This window comes from Gobio gobio (genome assembly GCF_949357685.1).
Source record: "Gobio gobio genome assembly, chromosome: 2".
In the NCBI taxonomy this organism is placed as follows: Eukaryota; Metazoa; Chordata; class Actinopteri; order Cypriniformes; family Gobionidae; genus Gobio; species Gobio gobio.
This window is the reverse complement of record NC_137098.1, coordinates 15,837,481-15,851,188: the sequence shown is the minus strand read 5'-3', so window position 1 is coordinate 15,851,188 and position 13,708 is coordinate 15,837,481. Positions and strand designations below refer to the sequence as shown.

The 13,708-nt window shown below is 36.9% G+C and overlaps 1 protein-coding gene across 1 annotated transcript in view; it reads right to left on the bottom strand.

The window, feature by feature from the left end:
• Positions 1–13,708, bottom strand: part of lrp4 (low density lipoprotein receptor-related protein 4) — a 123,390-nt gene that overhangs the window by 59,874 nt on the left and 49,808 nt on the right. The window contains exons 2-3 of the mRNA XM_079840089.1: positions 8,838–8,984; positions 2,966–3,082 (exon numbers count right to left, since the gene is read on the bottom strand). Coding sequence (XP_079696215.1) covers positions 2,966–3,082; positions 8,838–8,984 — 264 coding nt within the window. The remainder of the gene's footprint in view (positions 1–2,965; positions 3,083–8,837; positions 8,985–13,708) is intronic.

The window sequence follows — 13,708 nt, the reverse complement described above, 5'->3', positions numbered from 1 at the left end:
AAATCATACATCATTTTGGCTTTTATTTTATTTTTAACATAACTGCATACATTTTTGAAAAATTTTCTCATTGCAACTCATTTTGCCAGCATGGGTCACATACATATACTGAACACACATTTACATTAATGATAAGGTCCACGTGGTGTTCCTTCTTTAGTACTTCCCACTAGGGCTGTAATCTCCCAGTCGATTAGTCGATTATTAGTCGATACATTCTGGCTCGACCAAAATTCTGATTGGTCGATTTTTTGCCGCGTTCATTTCATTAGTTTTGCTGCGTTCATTTAATCAGTTTTGCCGCGCCGCGTTCATTTCATCAGGTGGAAAGCACTAACTGCTAATAGGGGTGTTTTCAGAGCAACCCTGTTTCACAGGTAACAGTCTGCCTTCAGAACACCCCCATTGTTTCCACTTCTTTTGGATTAGCCCAGCCAGCTGGCGAAGAGAAGTCTCTCGCGGGTTCTTTGTTTTTCATTCCCCGCTGGCTCAAACGCACGCCCATAGAGTGCCGAAGTAATGACGTCACTTTGTAGGCCAAAACGCGGAAGTGAGTTAGCATTTTAGCCCTACCGGTTCCCTCGCCCTAAAGTCTATGGGTTTTTTGAATGGGTTTTTGCTAAATCGCATGAAATAAGGTCTGTAGTTAACAAAGCCTCTAAATATTTTCACGTTTTGATCTATGACATAAAACACATTAGTTAAAACCTGCTTGTGATTTTTTAAAACTTTATTGTGTCTTAAAAACGATGGTTGCTAACAAGTTGCTAAAAGGGACTACATCCTTTGGCGGGGACTTTAGACGTCATCGTGACAAACAGGCAATCTCTCACTAGCCCGCGTTTCAGATGAAGAACTTATGTGGCGTGAATAAATCGCGCTATTCGCGCAAAGTTGGATGCTTGAACATTTGGAGTTTACTCTCTTCACATGTTCGTCTCGTTGAGAAATGGCTGACATGGGCTGTGTTTACACGTCTTTGTGTTAAAATCTACTGTTAATGTGTGAACGTAGTTTTAAGACTTTTTCAGTCGATAATGTAGTTGTTTAAAGCTCAAATCTGTTGTTTATTTATAAGAAGAGTGCCTTTAATCTTTAGTCGAAAATTTCAGGACTTCAGTCGACCAAGATTTTCTTTGGTTGATTACAGCCCTACTTCCCACAGTACGAGATGTTACATGGATAAGAAGTGAAGGAGGAGAATGAACAATGTAAACTACGGTTTTATGGCCAGTAAAAAAATATTTATGGTCAGTAAACTTTCACAACAGATGTGACCAAGTTCATTTTAGACCCATACACGTTTAGATGTATGACTTTGTAGCTTATTTCTTTTTGTTGGCTGGGTTAGAATTTAGCCGACAGATTTTTGAAGCTTTATTTCACAAATCTGTCAGATAATTAAGGCAAGTGGGATGTGTGTTACTTGTGTTGCTAATCTTCCAATTTACGTACATGACATTTTTTTGATTTAGTACTAAAATTTGATCAATCAATTCTGTGGCAAAAGTGAAGCGAATGTTGTCCTTCAATGATCTGGAAACGGTTATATATACTTTTATTTAATTCAGACTTAAGAGGTTACCCGCCATTTGAGGTTACCATTAAGCTGAAGTGTAGACTTTGTGGTTAGGATGTGGGTCTTATAGGAATTATATGCTGTTCTCAATCATTACTTGCATGCTACAAATGTTACACTTCGCATGTGAACAAGTGTTGCGTTGATTATTGGTTTTTATAGAAATAATTAAAATAAATTTGTTTGACAGTTCCCACAGTCTACATATGGTCATCAGTTCTACCCCTCTTTATCCTACTTTATACAGTAGGAATATGAGTGAAGTTAAATTCACATTTTTTAATGAAAACACAATAGTGACCATCTTTGAGTGGACACAAAAGGTATCATAAAATAATTATAGTATAATTATTTTATGATAGGACTGCTGCTCTCATGCACTCAAGAATGCACACAGGAGAGTACATGCTGAGGTCAAGATCACTAAATAATAAATTACATTTCAGTTTGTTTCACACCAAAATCGCATGCTTTCAGAACACTAGAATATACAGCATGAGTCTTTAATAAAATATTTTATTTTTCAAACGTTCTCCTTTTGTGCCCCACAGAAATAAGAAGGTCAAACGTGTGTGATTAATTGACTGAATAAAATAGCTGGGAAAATATTCCTTTTAACATTTTCTTGTTCTTGTTCATTGGAAGTATACAGGGCTAAGAGAGGCTTTGTGACAAACACTATTCTTAACCAGTCACATTCATACTCCTGATATAAAGTGGACGTAAAAGAACACCTCAAAAGTAACTTCAAAATTAGTGTAATATTTTTGATCATCAATATTTTTTATTTAATATTTTGTATTTTGAGGGGATTTAATGGCACAAAGTAATATTAATGCAATAATTAGGATCCATTTGTTTCCACAGTTTTTACAATACAATTAATCCATACAATTTTTTTCTTATTTTTTACATTATTTTTAATTAACCCCTTCATTGCGGTGTGCTATTTTGATTTGAAGATTACACTCCCAAAATGTACATTTATTTTTATTTCCAATTCATTTCTACGGTTATCATTTAACCGCGAAGAGTACAAGTCTCTTTTTTTGGACCTTAATCTTTTTGAATTATGTCCACAATTTTTGTGTGTGTTGTGTTCACATAGCAAGTGCCACATAAGTCACCAAGTGTCATACCATTCCAATGAAACAAAACATTTCTGTAAAAAATCAAAGCGTAAAATGTTTTGGTCAAAACCAGGGTTGTGTAAACGTGCTGTTTTAAATAAATTACATTAACTGTTTAAAATGTAAAACATAGAATTGCAGTTCAGCACAGTCCATCGCACATGCATCAGTCTTGGAAAGAACAAACAACAAAACAGTTTAGTTTAGTTTCTCTTTAAACTAAACAACAAAAAAAAAGAAGATAAAATGTACTCACGACAGTCTTGTTCATCAGAGTCATCCTCACAGTCATTGTCTCCATCACATAACCAGGAGCGTCGGATGCATTTTCCATTATCGCAGTGAAAGTCTAGCGGTGAGCACGTGGGCAATACTGAAGAAATGAGACGAAATTAAGAACAATTAAAAAAAAAAAGACAAAAACAATTCAACTTCTGCAATTTTGAATGATAAATAAATCTGAATTATTATCATATTAATAAAAATAACAATAATAGCTGTTGTTAATTGATGAGTGTAGAATACATTCATTCATGAATTGGACCGATCCGACTACATCTGTTCTCGACAACTCACTGATTCAAATGATTCGGTCAGAGGGAATTCACAACTCTGATGATGGTGTGAAAAGTAAATTATTAATGCAGAAATTTAGAATGAATTCTTCATATTTAAATCAAATCATATTTAGGTCCCGACTGTCAGTTGTTTGTGAACTAAATCTGCTGTAAAAGGGTGAGCTGCTAGGCCCATTGTATGAAATGCTTGAATGTGGAACATGTCCAGGCTTGGGATTTTAGGTAAAAACTAAACGTATTAAAAATTAATGCTCAAGCATCTTTTAATACTTAAGTACAGTAAAAATCAAGCACTTTTGTTAATTTAAAAAGGAATACTTCATTCTTTTACTTGAGTAATATTTAATAGGGTCTTGAGTAAATCTGTACTCAAGTACTTGATTTGTGTACTTTGTCCACCACTGGTAAAAATGTAGGTAGGGTTATATGGGATATAATATACAGTTTGTACAGTATAAAAATCATTATGCCAATGGAAAAAGTCCCCATAAAGCATACAAACCCAACTTGTGTTTGTTTATGTGTGTTTGTGTGTGTCTCTACTGTACACAATCTGTATACACTCCTGGGCAAAAAAAGGGCCAAGCCAAAAATGGCAAAATATTTAGTGGTCTTTTAATGGTCTTAACTATTTTAATCACAAATCATTGGTCAGAAAATTAGCAAGAATTACACAAATACTGTAGATAAAGTATTCTCTTGCAAAGTAGCTTAGAATAGCCTTCCCCAACTTGCAGAAAGCTTTTTACAGGAATATGTTAATGTTTTTCATTTTCAATCACAATATTCTCCTGTACTCCAAAGCATTCAATTATTTTCACAGTGAAGTAGCTCACCAATACCAGCAGCTAAAAAAAGCTCTCCACACAATGACACTCTTCTTCCATGCTTCGTGTGGCAGAGATGCATTCATTGTGATATTTCTCACCAGATTTTCAAAGACACAGCTCTGGAGCATCACCACAGAACTCATGTTTCATTGTGATTCATCATTCCACAGACAACTTCCCATATTCTGCCAAAAACGTTGTTCTGTCTTTGATGTTTTTCTGAGACGCCAATGGCTTTTTAAGTAGTGCATTTGCTTGAATTGTGCTAATTTCCTGACAAATATTTTGTGGTTAAGACAATTAAAAGCTTAGGGTTAAGCCTTTTTGGGCTTGGTCCTTTTTTTCTTTTCTTGTTTTACCCAGGAGTGTATGTGCATAAAACAGCCTGTACAGAACCAGTACATCTATATGCGTATATGTCCATAGAAATGTGTGCGCATGGTTATGTTGTGCATGTCTGTGTGTGCTTTGTGTAGTAAGCTCTTCAGTCTTGTTCCTCATTAGGAATATGGAGGAAGAGACTCCTGAGCCTTTCTGTGTTTTCAGGCTATGGTAGACTTTGCCTGAACGCAGCATTGACAAGAGGCCATTGTTAGGATGGTGAGGGTCCTTAATGATTTTCCTAGTGTTTGTTCTGAACCTCCTGGAGTAAGTGTCCTGAGGTGAGGGTAGAAGGCTTCTATATGGTCCTGTAAAGAGCGACACGCTCAGCTGAGCACATCACCCTCTGCAGGGTCATTCAGCCCTGTCAGGTGCAGTTTGTGAACCAGGCATTGGTGCTGCCCAAAAGGATGCTTTCTATTGTGCTGTTGAAGAATGATGTCAGAGCCATCCTGAATTTTGCCTTTTGTGCCACACTGTGAACCTTTCCTTGTGAAAAAGAAGCGTCTTCAATTGTATTTTTAATTAACTGTACTTGCAAATAACATAATATTAAACAAATAAAAGGACACTTAAGTGCACTTAAAGGGATAGTTCACCAAAAAAATGAATTTACTCACCCTCAAGCAATCCTAGGTGTTTATGACGATCTTTCAGACGAACACAGTCAGAGTTATATTTAAAAAATATCATGGCTCTTCCAAGCTTTATAATGGGAGTGAATGGCAAGTCCAAAAAAGTGCATCCATCCATCATAAAAGTAATTCATAAGACTCCAGGGGGTTAAAGGGTTAGTTCACCCAAAAATGAAAATTCTGTCATTAATTACTCACCCTCATGTCGTTCGAGACCCGTAAGACCTCCGTTCATATTCGGAACACAAATGAAGATATTTTTGTTGAAAGCTGATGGCTGAGAAAGGCTTCAGATAGGCCTCCATTGGCATTCAGTACACTTATACTCCCAAGACCGATAAAAGGCACTTAAAATGTTGTTACAAAGTCCATCTCACCACAGTGACTCTACAATAATCTTACGATGCGACGACAATAGTTTTTGTGCGCAAAAAAAATCAAAATAACACCTTTTTCCAACTTGTTACTGCCTTCCGTGTGTGCCTCCACGACGCATGCGCGAGAATGCTTTCAACAAAAAAATATCTTCATTTGTGTTCCGAATATGAACGGAGGTCTTACGGGTGTCGAACGACATAAGGGTGAGTAATTAATGACAGAATTTTCATTTTTGGGTGAACTAACCCTTTAATAAAGGCATTCTGAAGCGAAGAGATGGGTTTGTGTAAGAGAAATATCCACATTTAAAACTTTATAAACTAAAATAAGTAGCGCAAGTCAACTTGCGCCTAAAGAGTAACCTCTGACGCGATGTATGACGTAAATTGATGCATATGACCGTCTGTCGCAAGCTAGTTATTTTAGTTTATAAAGTTTTAAAAATGGTTATAAAGTTTTAAATATGGATATTTTTCTTACACAAACGCATCACTTTGATTCAGAAGGCCTTTTTAACTCCCCCGGATCCGTGTGGATTACTTTTATAATTGGATGGATGCACTTTTTGGACGTCAAAATCTTGACCCCCATTCACTATTATAGACATTATAAAGCTTGGAAGAGCCAAGACATGTTTTTATATAACTCCTATTGTATTCGTCTGAAAGAAGAATGTCATATACACCGAGGATGACTTGAGGGTGAGTAAATCATGGGGTAATTTTCATTTTTGGGTGAACTATCTCTTTCATCACTTAAGCACACTTTTAGGCCTTGTCCACACAAATATGTTTTTGTTTGAAAACGCATCTTTTTCTCTCGGTTTTGGGCTTCCGTCCACACTGAGACAGCGTTTGTGTCCAGTGAAAATTGAGCTTTTTGAAAACGCATACCCAAGTGGTTGTAGAGTTGACTGTGAAAACGGGGGTATTTGAAAATTACGATATGTTTAGTAGGGGTGTAACATCGATCTAATGTCTAACGATATAATGCATTGATGCCACGCGTTAAAAAACGATAACTGTAGGCTATTTATATATTTATGAGGCACATTTGATTTAACACTCTCCACATTTTCACACAATGTCAGTCTACGTATTATCCCTAGGGTTGGGCATTGAGAACCGGTTCCAACTTGGAACCGTTAAAAAAATAACGATGCCATTGGAATTGTTTAGAAAATTTGTTTTCGATTCCGATCATCGGTTCCAAACGCGCAAGTTTTGGTTTCCATAGTGTCCACCGGATGTCCGGAAGTGCTTGCCACGCCCGCTTGTTCTGTTGCAGCCATGGAGCATGGTAAGCAGCGCTCAAAAGCGTGGCTTTATTTAACTTTAAAAAAGCCTGGGTCAGCACAGTGCAACACATGTGACAAGCTTATTTCTTGCTCGGGAAGATGCAAGATGTTTAGGTGTTGACTAAACACCTACGCCTCCATGGTGTACAAATTAACGAGTGTAGCGTGTTTGACGTGCCAATGTTATTAACGTAACCTCGTCACAATCAGGTAAGTGATTGTAGTGTAATAACAGAGCCCTTGACCAAATTGCTAATTGTGGTGAACAACAACGTTACTGAAATTATTTTTTTTCCCACGTAGATGAATGTAGCGTTGCGCAAATTGCCCACGCTAGTAGCAGGCCTAATATGACTGCAACTCCCAAAACTAAAACTCATTATTGAATAAAAAAAATGTCCTCTGTGAAATGAGCCTGTGACATGTTTTGACTCCACCCCTCAAAGAATCGGAATCGAAAAGAACCGAAATCGAAAGTAAGAATCGGAATCAATCAAAACGATGCCCAACCCTAATTATACGTGATGTGCATAAGTGCTTTGTGCCACTCTGTATGGGAGCCTTTCATATTATATTACTTTTGCACAATGAAAGAATATTAATAGCATATCTTGTTCTGTCCTACCTACAATATGCTGTTGCTTCATTTAAAAATCTGTACTACACATTTAAAAGAAATGTCTTTTAATTTGATAGTATTTATATACATTATTTGACATATTTTTACTGTTGTGTTTTATTTTATATTCCAAATTGCATTGCAATTTAGTATATTCAAAATATATTATATTTAAATTTCATCATTACATGACATATGTTTTAAATATAAATGACATTGAAGTATACATAAATGCTTGTCAGTACATTCAGCGGTACACTTTAACCATATTCCAAAGATAACCGTAGTAATTATGACATTATGGCCCGGTTTCACAAACAGGGCTTAGGCTAAACTAGGATTAGGCATTAGTTCAATTAGTACATTTAAGTAACTTTTATAAATGTGCCCTAAAAAAAAACATTACTGGTGTGTATCTTAAGACAAAACAATGGCACTGACATATTTTAAGATACATCAGTGCAAGTTTCTTTCAGTTAACACAACTCAAAAATGCATTTTAGTCTAGGACTAGCTTAAGCCTTGTCTGTGAAACTGGGGGTAAAAGATGTACTTAAGTCCTACTTAAGTTTAAAAAAAGCAGTCTGATGTTCAGCTAATTGCCATTAATATAAATTTAAACTATAATAAATCTATGTATGACTTTCATGTCAAGTGTCCAAAAAACTTACATTCAGTTCACACCAAGTATATTCTTTTAAAGTATATTATTTCAGTAATAAATACTCTTTATAAAAAGTAAACTCTACATCTTTTTCACAAGGGTTGTATATACATGCAAGACAAAGCTGCGCAACAACTGCATTATGTAGATCTGTTTGTCATACCCCACAAAAAAATTGACTTGACTGTCTCAGACTATGATTTCAGTCATGCTAAAAGTATTTACATGACATTTTAAAAAAAACAAATGATGGTTTTAGTCTGACTGAAATTGACTTTTAAAGTGCATGTAAATGCACTTTGGGATGTACAATCAATTTCAATTGTATTCAATTTGTACAATTCAATTGTACAATCAATTATAATTGATTGTAGATAAATTGTCACTCAATCCCTGTGCTCCTTTTGTTCTCTGTGTTCAAAAGAATCACGTCACTGTTTTAAGGACTGAGAAAGCACTACAAACTGAGATTTCGAACCAATCCAGAACATTTTGCCAACCCATTTGACCAATTAATGGTGTGCTCAATACTGCAACAATTGAAAAAAAGATTCCAGCAAACATATACATATGCACTACCTTTCAAAATAACTTTTGCAGTCAAAGCAGAGGACTAAATAACAATTTTACCTCGGAGCGAATTGTCTTTGCATAAATAAATACGTGTGCGCACGTGTGTATTTGTTTTATATAACTATATTATTATGTTATTGCATTCTCATGAACGTGCATGGTAAACGACTCACTGCAGCTGTCTTCATCACTGTGATCTCCGCAGTCATTGTCCCCGTCACACTGCCACTGCGCCGGGATGCATGTGCACTCGCCAAATGCACTGACCGCACAAGTGAAGTGATTTCTCCCACAGGAGCATTCGGCAGCACTTAAAACACCTGCAGAAAACACAAACACATGAAGTCAGTTACTAAAGGGAATTGAATCAGTTCGTTAGACAGAAACTGTGAAAAGGGTGTGCAGATTCAATGTGGGCTGTTCAATATATACAGATTCTATAAAAAATGTTTTATATATTGTGAAAAATTATTTTCACACTTGAATTGCCACCTCTGAGTTCAGACCTCAATTTGATAATATCACAACATTTATTTCTATTAAGGTCTTTTATTGAAGCCTGATGAATCTTGACATTGTCATCCTGGAATATGGCCATTGATGTGTCTTCCTACATGGTTGTTTAAGAATTAGGGTTAAAAGAACTGTTGCCAAACAACATGCTAGAAACATTATAATCACTGCAATAATGATCCAGTCATAGACAATGAAGCATTTGCCAATTTAAATACAAACAGAATCTTTTTTTTTATATTATTTTGGCCGAGCAGATTGTGTGTGTGCGTGCGTGCAAACTATGAAGTAACTATTAAATCAAAATGGACCAATCGTAATATTACATGTATCATTATGGCATTTCTTAAAACTGTTGTGTTATGTTAGTTCAGTTCATTTCATTTCGTTAAACTTAAAATGTGAGCTTTTTGGAGTCCCAGAGTTGAAAGTCTGAAAGTCTGTGTCTGCAAATATAAATTATAACATGCTGTGATAAATGCACTCTAAATGCATCCATCCGGCAACAAATAATACATTTAAATTATCTTCTTTTTTTCTTTTCCATTAAATTCAAAACCCCTGTCCTCCCTGTCTCTCACTTCCTGGCTGTCAGTCTGGGAACTAAATTCAAAGAACGTTTATATCACCACTGGCTTATGTTCCCAAAAATCAGACGAGGCAAATTATTAAAACAAAATAAAAGGGTCCCTTATAATGTCACAGGCAAGATAAACACTTAATACAGTGAAAACAAGTTCATCCAACTTGTTCTAACTAAAATGACTAGTTTACTACTATCAACAATATGCTTCAACGCTTGCAATTTCTTCACAATAATTCAATGAAGTGTCTTTAAATAACTTCCAAGTATGTGGTTCATCATGTGTTTCATTAAAATGACTATGTATGTACTCAGACCATTTGCATCTATTTGTTCCTCTCTGCTTCATCTCACTGTATCAGAATCTGCTTGCTTTGGACCAGATTATAAAAGAAGTGACCAAATGAAAAAAAGTGTGGAGAATCAAGTAGTGAACTTGGCATGTGAAGCACATGGTTCTGTGTTCCTTTTTGGCAAGCTTGAATAATTACAGCCCTTCTCTTGTGGGAGATCAAGTTATATATGCCATGTTTAGTCACTAAATGGAGCAAGACATTCATCATGTATGCTTTAAAGACTTGCCATTTCGGTTTCAAAGTCAAAAACTCCTTAATATCTTTGAAAGAGTAAACAACATCACTGATAAAATATAAATATATTTTATATACAAATGTAGTCCCAAAGCAAATTTGGGTGCTTGTAATATTTTAAAGATAGCTGAAGCAGACTTTAAACCACACATTTAAAAAAAAAACATTTATTATTATTATTCTGAGCAAAACTGTTGACATTTAGAATCAACCCAAACAAACACACTCCTCCCCTCATTTCTCCACCCCCACAATGCACAAGCACTCAATGCAAGAGTGGATGTCTCTTTATCATAGCTGAAGCTGACAATGAAGAACAAAAAAATTAGCATTAAGTAAACAAGGGTACAAGCAAGAGTTCATTGTTAGTCACAAGCAGCACATCAGCTCCAAACAATGACACTCAAAGCGGTCCAATTACTATAGCTAACATTACAACAACAGCATTTCTTAGTCTGTATTCAGACCTTCCCACTTCGGTCTCTCAGCGCTGGAAAGCTTTTGTAATATTAACACAGGTCCTAAAGCTCTTGCCTGTTCATAACCCTTCTTTTTGAAGTGATATTCTGATTATAGCCGCGTTTCCACCGCAGGAACTTTCCCCAGGAACTAGGAACTTTGGGGTGGTACTCGGTGTGTTTCGACCGCAGGAACCAGGGTCTAAATGAAGTTCCGGGTAAATAATTACCCCTCCGAACGGCCCTGCTTCCGAGGTAGTACTTTTTCAAAGTTCCGGAACTTTCGAGGGTGGGACTTGGGTGCTGAACATGCTGATTGGTTGAGCTCACGAAGGATTTTGTTTCAACCGGCATTTTTAAAAGTCTTGCGAGGTTCGTTCTGCGTTCAGTAAATATCAGTCTTGCTCTGTCTGTCCGATAGCGCGCGTTGTCTCAGCATTCGCACGGTCCGTAATAGCTGATAATAACATTAAATCTAGCTTTACGAGCTTTCAAAATACGCTTTAGTATCAGTGCTCGTCTCTTTTCCGCCGTTTTGTTAATGACCTCTTTATTAAACCAATACATAACTACCAAAAGCAGCGCTGCTCCTCGTTATTGTTGCAGACAGTATCGCGCAAAAATGATTAGGACTGTCCATCTCTGACTGGGAGGAGCAGCCGCGCGCTGTCCTACATCACCGGACTAATTTGCCTAATCCTCCCGGTACTTTAGACCGCTGTGGAAACGCAGACAGTAGCAGATCTGGGGGAAAAAAAGTTCCTGTAAAAAAAGTTCCTGGTACAAATTGTTCCGGGTAATTTCGGTGGAAACGTGGCTTGTGTAATGTCTCTCAGCCATCGCTCTTTCTACAGTCCTTCTTAAAATCTCCCTCTTGCTCACTCGCTCTCCTCCCCCATCATGAGTGAATGGACACGCCCCCTACTGCTGATAGGCTACAAGTGTGTTGTGGCGCTCGGTCCGATTCACTTTCAACAGCGTCACAGAAAGCATTTAAATGCACCTTTAAGCACAAAATAAGATAACTTTAGTGGTCAATCCTGATGTTTGCGACTCAGCTGAACAGGTGAAAAATTTATTTCTGTAAGTGAACATTATGTATGTATGTTTACATGTATGTATGTATGTATTGTACAGTATTTTCCACCGAGACAGGAAGACAGGGCGGGACATATCAAATAGCTCCTTCCCTTTTTTTAAATAGCCGATAGCGTTTAGTTTATATGACAGCTCGGGCAGATAAAATACAGCATCCTGTGACGCAATACCAGACTTTCGCCCCAATGGAAAGTATATTAATACTGTCTGAATCGTTCCATATCCCCTATAGTGCACTTTATGCGCTATTCTACATTTAAAAAAAAAAATTGTTATTGTGTGAACTAGTTACCGATTTCAGTCGCAGCTTGACAGTCTATTTATAATTTAGGGGGTGGGACGCTTTAGATTCTAGAGAACATTGGACATGATTGGACATAAATCTGATGAGAAGCAGAAATGCATAGTGATGTCATCAAAATCATTGTTCCATGTATAGCGGAAGTGAGAGACTAAGTTTTGAATACTTATATCTTCTAAATGTGAATTTTGTAAATGTTTTGGAGCACACTAGCTTATAGATAACAGTAAAGCTAACATATTAGTACTAAAAGCCATTTTTTTTTTATATATCATCTTGAGTAGATGCTTTTATCCTTTACAAAGCATTCAAGGTATACATTTATCAGTATGACAACAATTATCATTCAAAATTTTGACAAAACTGAATTGAATGCAATGAAATTCATACTTGAAGTGTCTTAATTTTCCAAATATATTTTGGGGATACTGTTTTCAGACCCATTGCAATTAATTTTGAATAATTGATAAACATAAATGCTTAAAAGGTCCCATGGCATTAAATTATCATTTTATGAGGTTTTTCAACATTAATATGAGTTCCCCTAGCCTGAATATTGTCCCCAAGTGGATAGAAATGTTGATCGGTGTAAACCCGAGTTCTGGCTGTCTTTCTCTGCCTTTGAGAAAATGACAGGCCATACGAGCCAATCCTGAAGTCTCCTGTTTTGACGTCCAAGCAGTAACGGTTTCCTCCCTTTCCTCCACCCAGAGAATCTGGCACGCCCATGCAAACGAGAGATCATTACTTGTGAACGAGTGAACGCTGGCAGTTTCTCAGTGTTTGGATGTACAAATGAAAACAGAAGTCTTTTTTCAGTTCCTTCTGATCTGTGATCAGTGATTTCTGATGTGTAGCTAATTATTTATTATTCCTGCACACGCAGCTCTCTCTCTCCAGACAGAACGGTGTTTTCTATCTTGTGAGTCAGTGTTTTTGTACGTCCTCGTCGCGTCTATCTGTTCTAAAATGTGCATACAGTCGTTTCTGCTCAACATCGGCAGAGTCAGATCTTTAGAGATAAACTTCACACACGCCGAAGCTCGGGCTGCACTGACTCGGCCTTCAACATCCCCGACCCCCAGTACTGCATCTGGCCCACAGCGGATGCACCAAACGCGGCGCGAGATTAAGCAGAAGGGGGGTAAGCGTGAGCATATCCGGGCTAGCCAGCCTAGCCCCACAATAAACTGGATTACATTCGATTACTGCTGTTGTGTCTTTGTTTGCGCTGTGTACTCAACGCGCGTCACTGATGCTTTTATTTTATTTTAAAAATAATGCTATTATCAACACTTACTTTTAACTCGTTCATCTCGACAGCTGTAATGGTACTTTGCATGTGTTACAAAGTTGGTAATCATGATGAAGAGGACTCGTCGTGACTGGGAATGTTTATTCAGAACTCTCAGATACAAACACAATAAACTCGCGCTGACTGACAGCGCTCTCACAACTCAGTAGTTACTATTAATAACTTTGTTAGCAATCGCTCAGTCTC